Source organism: Gymnoscopelus braueri, assembly GCF_963280865.1.
Source record: "Gymnoscopelus braueri genome assembly, chromosome: 8".
In the NCBI taxonomy this organism is placed as follows: domain Eukaryota; kingdom Metazoa; phylum Chordata; class Actinopteri; order Myctophiformes; family Myctophidae; genus Gymnoscopelus; species Gymnoscopelus braueri.
Window position 1 is genome coordinate 52,843,331 of NC_137609.1, and position 10,063 is coordinate 52,853,393.

Genomic DNA, 10,063 nt, shown 5'->3' on the forward strand with positions numbered 1-10,063 from the left:
CCTCCATCCCCACCATGCGCTCACCTCACACATGCAAGTTGCTCCATTTCTGTCATATACAGTAGTAACAGTGCACTGTTACCACTCATGATTGATTCAATCTTTAGGACAAACACAATGCTTATTGTACATAGTATGTTGCATGCAATGTTTTACCCACTGAACAACTGTGTCAATATAAATGGGAATTGTACACAGTGCATTCTAGCCAATTGACTGTTTTGCATTGCATCTTACAACTGTTTAGTGCATTCTGTACGAACACAGTGAGAAGTTTAACAGTGTATTGTCCAATATTGTCTTGATGGTGTGGGGTTTTGAGACACTGTGAAGATAATTAGATTAAGAGCGTCCGATTGCCGTGACATTTTGCACGCATTACTCCCAGTAGTCCAAGGAAGGTCTGCCTCAAATGTTTCACATCGGTATAAATAAATAAGAAAGAAAAATAAATGCATCCAAGCACTCCGGTGCCAGTGAAATATTATGAAACATCTACAATTGTACATAATTCATACTACAGTAATTTAAAGATTCAAAGATTAATGTAGACTCTTTTATTTGTATTTACAGATCCATGTTGTGTCCGGTAAGTACATTAGTGATCTCTGTCTACTCATCAACATGACAGCAGTACATTCCATCCTGATTTATACTTCATTCATTCATTTATGTATTTATTTATTACAGACCGTCTCAGGGAATCAATCAGGGCTCTGCTGCATACCAGATGACCAATCAAAGTGGAGCTCCTGATGATTTGTACTGCCCACTGCAGCACGGTCAGTCCTTCAACCAATGGTGTTGGTTAAGCAACTCCTAACTTTTATAACTTCAAATAAAAAAATAATAATCATGATTCATTAAACAATGCATGTCCTTTTTGGAAGCACATTAAAGTCTGTCAGACACATGTAGAGTTTGTTTTCCCTAATAATCATGACATTAATGGTTATTTGTTTACCTTTAGGCGACACAAACGTCTATGGCGTAATCCAGCACTCTGATGACTCTGAGAATGGTAAAGTATACTTTTATTGGGAGTGCAATAGTTTTCAGGTTCAGATGAATCACTTGATTTGATATCAAATGTTTTAGTGCTCCTGCTGAGCACAGTATAACCTCTCAGTGGGTTGAGGGCGTGTGGCGTGGGGCGAAGGGAAACCCTGTCACGTCAAACTTCGCCATTTGGTCACATCCTGTCCCATGAAGTCACTATAGTAGTCTCACCTGGCCAGACTGTTGCCTCCCACAATTTTCAAATGTTTCCGGTCATACAGTCTGTATGACCTACATATTGTATAAAATTGTGTTGCAGATTCAACTTTTTCATAGATTTCATGGATAGCTTCATAAACTTGCTTTATCCATCAATGTTGGATTTATGTTAATGTGTAATTTCAGTCATTTAACCACTTAAACCGTCAATAATAACCGTCTTCACCTTTGGCTCTGTACTTGGTCTGCTCTTTTCCCCATCTACACCAAACCTCTTTGCTGAAAATAGCTGATCTACAAGCTCACAATGCATCGCAGCGCGAGGCGCTGTGAGCTTGTAGATCTGCTATTTTTGGATAAAGTTCTCCTCGGAATAGGGATGCTAGGGTTCAAGTGATTAATGTAAACATTTGGTTGCCCCCCCTGTAGTAACTCTGAGGACCCCCTAGAGGTCCCGGACCCCTGTTGAAAACCCCTGACATAAAGTATAAAATGATTCAGTCATTTATAGCCAAACATAAGTAGGGTTGTCACGATTACAAATTTAAGCGATTAATTGTAACTCAAATAATTAGCATTAACGATTTAATTGTGTGTTTGGCTTTGAACATTGGAACGTATGAATACATTTTTTTTCTGTTTGCCATTTGGGATTCATAATAAAAAAATCACACCCAGTGTGAAGTGTGCGGTGTGGTCACAGTGGTCATCACAGTGATGGAAGTTCAAAAAGTAATATTGTGGACCAACCATTGTACACCCCTAACTTAAAAATCACACCCAGTGTGAAGTGGGCGGTGTCTTGCTAGCTAATCACAATACTGAATCACAATTCCTTTAAAAAAATCACACCCTGTGTGAAGTGGGCGGTGTCTTGCTAGCTAATCACAATACTGAATGGAGTCGATCAATCATGTACAAAGGATAAATACATTTATTGAAACACTCTTTATGATGGACAGAACCATAACTTGAAAAAAACCAAAATTTGGTTTTTTTCAAGTTATGGTTGCTTATATAGGGCTATGCACATGTGTCATGTGACACTGGCCAATCACAGTCCTGAATAGGCTGTGATTGGCCAATCACAGCGCAGGATAATTCTACTAATTTCCTGGGCCCAGATCACAGCGCAGGAAAATGTACATTTTTCCAAATCTCACTTATAGGGGCGGTTTCACCGCCCAAAAATCCATAAATGTGTTTTTTTTAAGTGCATAGTCCTATTTATAGGGCTATGCACATGTGTCATGTTTCCCTAGCCAATCACAGTCCTGAATAGACTGTGATTGGCCAATCACGGTGCAGGGTTAGGGGGGTACACTGGTGGCCAATCACAGCGCAGGATTTGGTGTGCAAATATCCAAACCTCACATATAGGGGCCGTTTCACCGCCCAAAAAAAACAATAAATGTGTTTTTTTTAAGTGCATAGTCCTATTTATAGGGCTATGCACATGTGTCATGTGTTCACTAGCCAATCACAGTCCTGAATAGTCCTGAATTGGCCACCATATAGTGTACAATGGTGGCCAATCACGGTGCAGGGTTAGGGGGGTACAATGGTGGCCAATCACAGCGCAGGGTTGGGGGGGTACAATAGGTGGGGGGGTACAATGGTGGCAAATCACAGTGCAGCGAATGTCGATGTCCAAACCTCACATATAGGGGCGGTTTCACCGCCCAAAAATACACAGGGAAGACATGACAAATAACTTAAATATACAAATAAATTATTGACATATTTAATAACTTTATACATGTAAAAATAGCTAAAATAGCTGATCCACAAGCTTACAACGTGTCACTTTGTGACACGTTGTAAGCTTGTAGATCAGCTATTTCTGTAATTATTTTATAATATTTGAAAATGCGTGAACATTTTTCAAAATGGAAACGATTATGATGATTATGCAAAAATAGTCTAGGTTTGTTTTTCCTACTAATTGGCAGAATAATTAACGATCAAAACCATGTTTAATATAATACAATAACCTCTTTGTCCAATTTATTGTGTTTGTGTTTACCTCTAGGCAACCCAAGCGTCTCTGACGCATTGCATGGATCTGATGATGACAATGGTACAGTATATACTGTTTAAATGTTCTCGTACTGCTGTTCAGAGTTATTCATATGTTGTCAAGTTTAAATATCCAGTAAGCAGAGATATCTACTGTATGTGGCTTATTAAGATGGAAGGGGAATTGAACTCAGTGAACGACAAAACTCTGGACAAAACTAACTTTCAACTCATGTTTCATTTACAGACTCTTCAAGAGCTAAAAGTGAAGATGATGAAGTTTATGCAAATGTGTGAATCATGAAACTCTTTGATAATAGATATGGAGGTATTGCAATGTCGTTGCTGCCGGGTGGAAACCTCAAAACTGTCAAAAACTGTTGGTTTTCAGAATTCAAATTCAAAAGTAGCAAAAGTAGCAGATCTACAAGCTCAAAACGCATCGCACAGAGACCCGTTTTGAGCTTGTAGATCTTCTATTCTTGCTACTTTGTGACACCGATGTATGAAGAAGTATCCCATTCATTTATGAAAAAAAAAAAAAAAAGTTAAAATATGGATATACAAGGTTTCTGCCCGACAGCAACGATAAGCATAATTATGTTCATCATATTTTTATTCTAAAGCAGTAGAGTAGAAACTGGTGGTGTGCAATCTGTCCCATGAGAATATTTGGGGGAAATTAAGACAATGATTCACTGCCATTTATTAGCCTATAAGTATCTGTATGACAGCTTATCTCACTGCCACTGTCTAGCACAGTGTTTCCCAAACAGTGGGTCGGGACCCATTTTTGGGCCACAGGAAAGAAATTATGGGTCGCTGGTTCTTTTTTTTACCCCAAAAGATTTAAAAATGTTTTACCCTCATATCTAGAATTTTGGCAGTGACAGTGACATGCCTATGGGCGTATCGGGTTTGTTTATGGTTATGTCTGAGTCCGAGTGCTGTGGCCGTGGCCGTGGTCAGCCGGCCGGCTGGCCATCCCTCCCAATAGAAAATGTGACTATCCAAACTTCTATCCCAAAAAAGAAAAAAAAAACATTTTAAGAAGTTGTGAAAATAGCTGATTTACAAGATCTTGTAGATCGGCTATTTTCACTAGTTTGGGTCCCGGAGAGAAATCAAATTTCAGTTTTGGTTATCGAGCTAAAAAGTGTGTGAACCACTGGCCTAGCTTTCAGCTTGTTGTGGGGACACAACACAGTAGTTAACACCACTCCACTCAACCCTCCAATCTGTCCCACCAACAATGTGTTGGTCCCAGAGCATGCACTTCAGTTCTCCTCTTTGCAGACTTTGTAGGCTTTGACTTTTTACAGGGGCCAGTTTAGAATTGCAGCCACCTGTAAGTGCTCTTTTAGAGCGGTTTTGAAGGAGAGTAGGGATTTACACTCCTTTATGACTGTTGGTAGGGCGTTACACATTTTTTGTGGCATAGCAGGAGAACAAATGTAACCCCTTGTTTGAGCCAAATGATGATGAAAGTAATGCTTGCAGGGAAATCTTAAAAATGTGTCAAGTGAAACGTTGTGTACTAGTAACAGAGACACATGAGAGAAGGTTGAAAAAGAATGGAGAAAACATGCACGTCTGCAAAGGCAGTGTGCACAGACGTGTGCATGACATGTGTTTGCGTGTGCTCAACTGGTTCAGTCAGCATGAAGAAGAGTTGCCCAATCAGGCCCCTTCCCCAACATGAGTCTGACACCCTTGATAGTGTAGCATGGCGTTTTTTATGTTGCTATTTTCACATTGTATGAGATAGTGTAGCATGGCGTTTTTTATGTTGTTATTTTTACATTGTATGAGGTAGTGTAGCATGGCATTTTTTATGTTGTTAATGTTTACATTGTATGAGACTAGAGTGTGTGTTGGTCCCTCCGTGTCCCTCTGTCTGTATGTATTAAGTAATAAAAAAACAAAAAAAAGGAAAAAAATACATGGGGGACACCTGGGAGTCTTGGGAGCTGCGCGAAACATCGCGGACCCCTTCAGACCCCATATAGATCCACCGTCTTGCTCCCTGTGGCTTTTGTTTTTTCATGAACCTCCTTGCTTGTTTCTGGCGCTTGTTTTTCTCCAAATTGGCATCCTAACTCCGACATGGCATCCCTGCTGCCGAGTCGGTTCGGGTGACTGTTAGAGGCTGGCGCGGGTAACTAATAATGTATCGTTTGGGATTTGCATGGCACGGAGAGGATGGACATATTAGCTTGAGTGTGGTGGGATAGAGACATGACCAAACAAAAAGGTAAGCAAGAGCGGGGGTTGATTGTTGTTGTTGTGGCGATGCAGAGATTTCAATGGCCGCCGCTTCGTGTTACTTCAGCTGTGGCCGTCGGCGTTCGGTGGTGCTCACGGTAAACGGTGCTAAAGTGTTTCCCCGTCCGCTGTGGTCGTAATGTGGTGAGTAGAATTAATCATGTTCCGAGGAGGCAAATGTGTTGTGAGCAATGAGAAGTACCCTACGCCACCCGTAAATTCATCGCGCACGTTGTGGCTAGTGTTGTGGCTAGTGTTGTGGTGACATGTGATATGTAGTTGTTGTGTTTAGTCCAAATCAATGGAGTGGGTATGGCGTCAGCGGCGAGAGATCCAAATGAATGGAGTGTGGCGTCAGCGGCGAGAGGTAACAATCCAATTGTAAAGATAGATAGTGTAGCATGGCATTTTTTATGTATTCTTTTTTACATTGTATGAGATAGTGTAGCATGGCATTTTTTATGTTGTTATTTTTACATTGTATGAGATAGTGTAGCATGGCATTTTTTTAATGTTTTTTGTTTTACATGGTCCGGCAGAAGGGTCTTCCTCACGGTGCTGTGGCTCTGTGTGTATGAGATAATGTAGCATGGCATTTATTGTCTCCGCCAGGCCGAAAGGCATGGCGAGAGAGTATGTTTTACCCCCTGTCCGTCCGTCCGTCCGTCCGTGTGTCCGTCCGTCCGTCCGTCCGTCCGTCCATCTGTCTGTGAGCGACTAATCTCCGGCACCGTTGGCCCGGCCGCTGCGAAACTGTGCACACACACTCCCTGGATACCAATTCAGAACCTCTGGCCCAAATTTTTCAGATTGGCCTGTTATAGCGCCACCAGGAGGCCTATTTGTGCAAAATGCATTTTTTGATATTACTCCTACAGATTGTATCCAAATATCACGCAAATCATTACACAGTATCTCTGTAGTCATGTGATCAACACGGATCTGTCTTATTTTCCATATTCCATCCTGATTGGCTAAGGTTGGCTTCCAAAGTTTGCAGGATTGAACTAAATGCCTCAAATCATGAACGCAGTATTTTTAAAAAGTTTTCTTTTTACATTGGCGACATAGTGTAGCATGGTATTTTTAAAAAGTTTTTTTTTTACATTGGCGACATAGTGTAGCATGGTATTTTTAAAATGTTTTTTTTTTTACATTGGCGACATAGTGTAGCATTAGTGATGAGCGGGTCGACCCGTAACCCGCGGGACCCGCGGGTCAACCCGCGGCGCGGGTAGGTCGAGTCAGGATTTCAGAGAAAATTATGCGGGCTGAGGGTGAGCGGGTCAGCCGCTCTCCACGAAAAAAAAAAAAAAAAAAAACTATTTTGACCAACATGCTTGTTTATTCAGCCCATGACAATGTTGTGCTACTGTAGACATTTAAAGGGACTTTGGGTACTTAAAAGAGCGCTATATAATATATATATATATTCCCACCGCGGGTCGCGGGGCGGGTTGAGCCATAGATTTATATATGGGTTCGCGGGGCGGGTTGAGGCGGGTCGCGTTCCGTCGCGGGTTGGGGCGGGGCGGGTCATGAAAAAACCCGACCCGCACATCACTATGTAGCATGGTATTTTTAAAATGTTTTTTTTTTTACATTGGCGACATAGTGTAGCATGATATTTGTTTATGTTTTTTACATTGGACCACAATGGTTACATCAGAAGTGCATCAGATAGTGCTTTAACCTTTCAACAAAAAAACATTAAAATGTTTTTTTTTTAACAAAAACCTATTTCACCTACCCTACTTTTAATGAGACAATTTGCATATTTGAATAAAAGAGAAATTTCAAACCAGTGTGAACACAGGCCACTGTTTCAGGTGGAACTTTTACTGATGAGGCACCTTTTCAAAAGCAGAGTTACAAAGTGCTTTGCATCAACGCAAGTTAAAATTAAATGTGTAAATAAATCACAATAAACATGAGAATATTCAAACAATATTCAATATCTAAGTCTTAGATCAGGAAGACACTGTCTTCTTTTAAATAAAAAACTTCTGTCACTTATGTGAAGTCTTTTCATACTGTATATTGTATTGCCATTTATCTATGCTTAATTCATTGCATTGTATGAATTGTTATGTTTTTTATTACAATTTGTTTTGAATTGATGTATCCTACAATTTTTACTTTAGTGTTTTTGTATTTCCTTATATCTTGCTGAGTTTGTAAGATGTTTTTGTATCGCTTTTAACCTTACAACAGCGCTTTGAAAATAAAGTTTATTATTAAAGACACTTGCATTCCTTGATATCTAAGCTTCAACAGTAAATACAGTGTAACATTTCTATACATAACATGATCTCTAACAGTAAATACAGGGTAGCAGTTCTATATGTAACCACAGAGTCATGTTAACATACATCTAATCACTGTTCAGATTGATGATAAAGTGTAGTTCAAAGCAGCATTGTATCATTGAAGTAACACTTTATTTACATGCACGCAGTGGCAGAGGTGTAAAGTAACTAAGGACATTTACTTAAGTACCGTACTTAAGTAAAATTATGAGGTATTTATACTTTACTGGAGTATTTCCTATGTTTTTTTAAACATAGGATTATATTTGTAGCATGGCATTTTTTAATGGTGATAACATTGGACGACATAGTGTAGAATGGCTTAAAACTTTTTATTTCATCCAAAAAGATTTCACTTACCTTACCTACATTTATAAACAAATCACAATACATATGAGATAATAATAATAATAATAATAATAATAATAATAATAATAATAAATAATAATAATAATAATAATAATAATAATAAGCAATAGACAGCCAGGGCATCCATTAAGAATGAAATGATTTAAAATGTGAAACAGATTGTAACACATCCATAATATCCTCCAGGCAGGGCAACATCACATGTAGTGTGTGCTGATGGCCACCAGATGGCGGCCACACATCAGATTTCAGTCTGACCATTTCAAGTCACAAAGGGTTTAATCACTCATTACAAACCACATGCACCACACACACACACACACACACACACACACACACACACACACACACACACACACACACACACACACACACACACACACACACACACACACACACACACACACACACACACACACACACACACACACACACACACACACAAACCTTAGTTACTAGTTACTTTTATGTAAATTATGATATTTTGAAATATACATTAACCACTTTAGCCCTATTTTATACATAAGCTATTTGACTATTATCGGTTGGTTGGCTGCTTTTCTTTGTACTCTGAAGTCCAACTCATCCCAGAACCATCTCAATTGCAACACGATGTGAGCTTGTCGATCGGCTACTTTTAGTTATAGTCCCGAAAGAGCCTTTCAGGACAACTAAAACGCCACCTTTTGCATTGTTGGATGATGTGGGGATGACGATGTGGTGAGGGTGAGCAAAGTGTCTGTCTGAGGCTTTGGTCTCGTGGTCAGTGACCCTCACTGCGGTCATGTTTACTTCACCGATCCACAGCCCTATGTCCCCATTAATAGAGTTAACAACTTCCAGAGCTTTCTGGTTGTTGAACAACCAACTCTGTCTGGTTGTTCATCTCTACCTGTTTTAGTTTTTTCATTTGAATCCCACCGGCTGGCGTTTAGCGCTGAGCTCTGCTCTTGGTGGCATTTAGCACTGAGCTCTGCTCTTGGTGGCGTTTAGCACTGAGCTCTGCTCTTGGTGGCGTTTAGCACTGAGCTCTGCTCTTGGTGGCGTTTAGCGCTGAGCTCTGCTCTTGGTGGCGTTTAGCACTGAGCTCTGCTCTTGGTGGCGTTTAGCACTGAGCTCTGCTCTTGGTGGCGTTTAGCGCTGAGCTCTGCTCTTGGTGGCGTTTAGCACTGGGAACATGAGCTCTTGGTGGGACAGTGTGTTCTGGTGGTCCGGCAGAAGGGTCTTCCTCGCGGTGCTGTGGCTCTGTCTGTTCGGGACGTGTGTCTCACAGGAGGACTTCAACTCACCGGTAAACACTACCCTTAATTCCATATTTAGTTGTGTGTACAGTGGTGTAAAGTATCTAAGTACATTTACTAAAGTATAGTACAATATTGTAAACATTTTTGGTATTTTTTTTTTACTTTTTACTGGAGTATTTCCAGTTTTCAGTACTTTTACTTCCACTCCACTACATTTCAGAGGAAAATATTGTCCTTTTACTCCACTCATTTGGGCCATTTGAAAATAGCCGATTGTGAGCTTGTATCTGCTATTTTCAAAAGATTTGTATACATGTTATACATTTGAAAACCTGTGAAATGGGACCTTCTGCGTGATGACTACTTTTACGTTTGGTACTTAAACTATATTTTAATTCCAATACTTTTGTACTTGAACTCAAGTCAATTTTGAATACTGGACTTTTACTCGTAACAGAGTATTTCTACATTGTGGTATTGATACTTTTACTTAAGTAAAACATTGGAGTACTTCTTCCATCACTGCTCGCGTGTGCGCGTGCGTGTGTGTGTGTGTGTGTGTGTGTGTGTGTGTGTGTGTGTGTGTGTGTGTGTGTGTGTGTGTGTGTGTGTGTGTGTGTGTGAGTGTGTGTGTGTGTG

At 40.2% G+C, this 10,063-nt stretch overlaps 1 protein-coding gene across 1 annotated transcript in view; it reads left to right on the forward strand.

Moving 5' to 3' along the window:
- LOC308090308 (scavenger receptor cysteine-rich domain-containing protein DMBT1-like) overlaps positions 1 to 3,742 on the forward strand; it is a 38,725-nt gene extending 34,983 nt beyond the window's left edge. The window contains exons 15-19 of the mRNA XM_080435431.1: positions 574 to 589; positions 691 to 782; positions 971 to 1,021; positions 3,251 to 3,298; positions 3,485 to 3,742. Coding sequence (XP_080291557.1) covers positions 574 to 589; positions 691 to 782; positions 971 to 1,021; positions 3,251 to 3,298; positions 3,485 to 3,534 — 257 coding nt within the window. The 3' untranslated portion in view covers positions 3,535 to 3,742. The remainder of the gene's footprint in view (positions 1 to 573; positions 590 to 690; positions 783 to 970; positions 1,022 to 3,250; positions 3,299 to 3,484) is intronic.
- Positions 3,743 to 10,063: the final 6,321 nt, after the last annotated feature.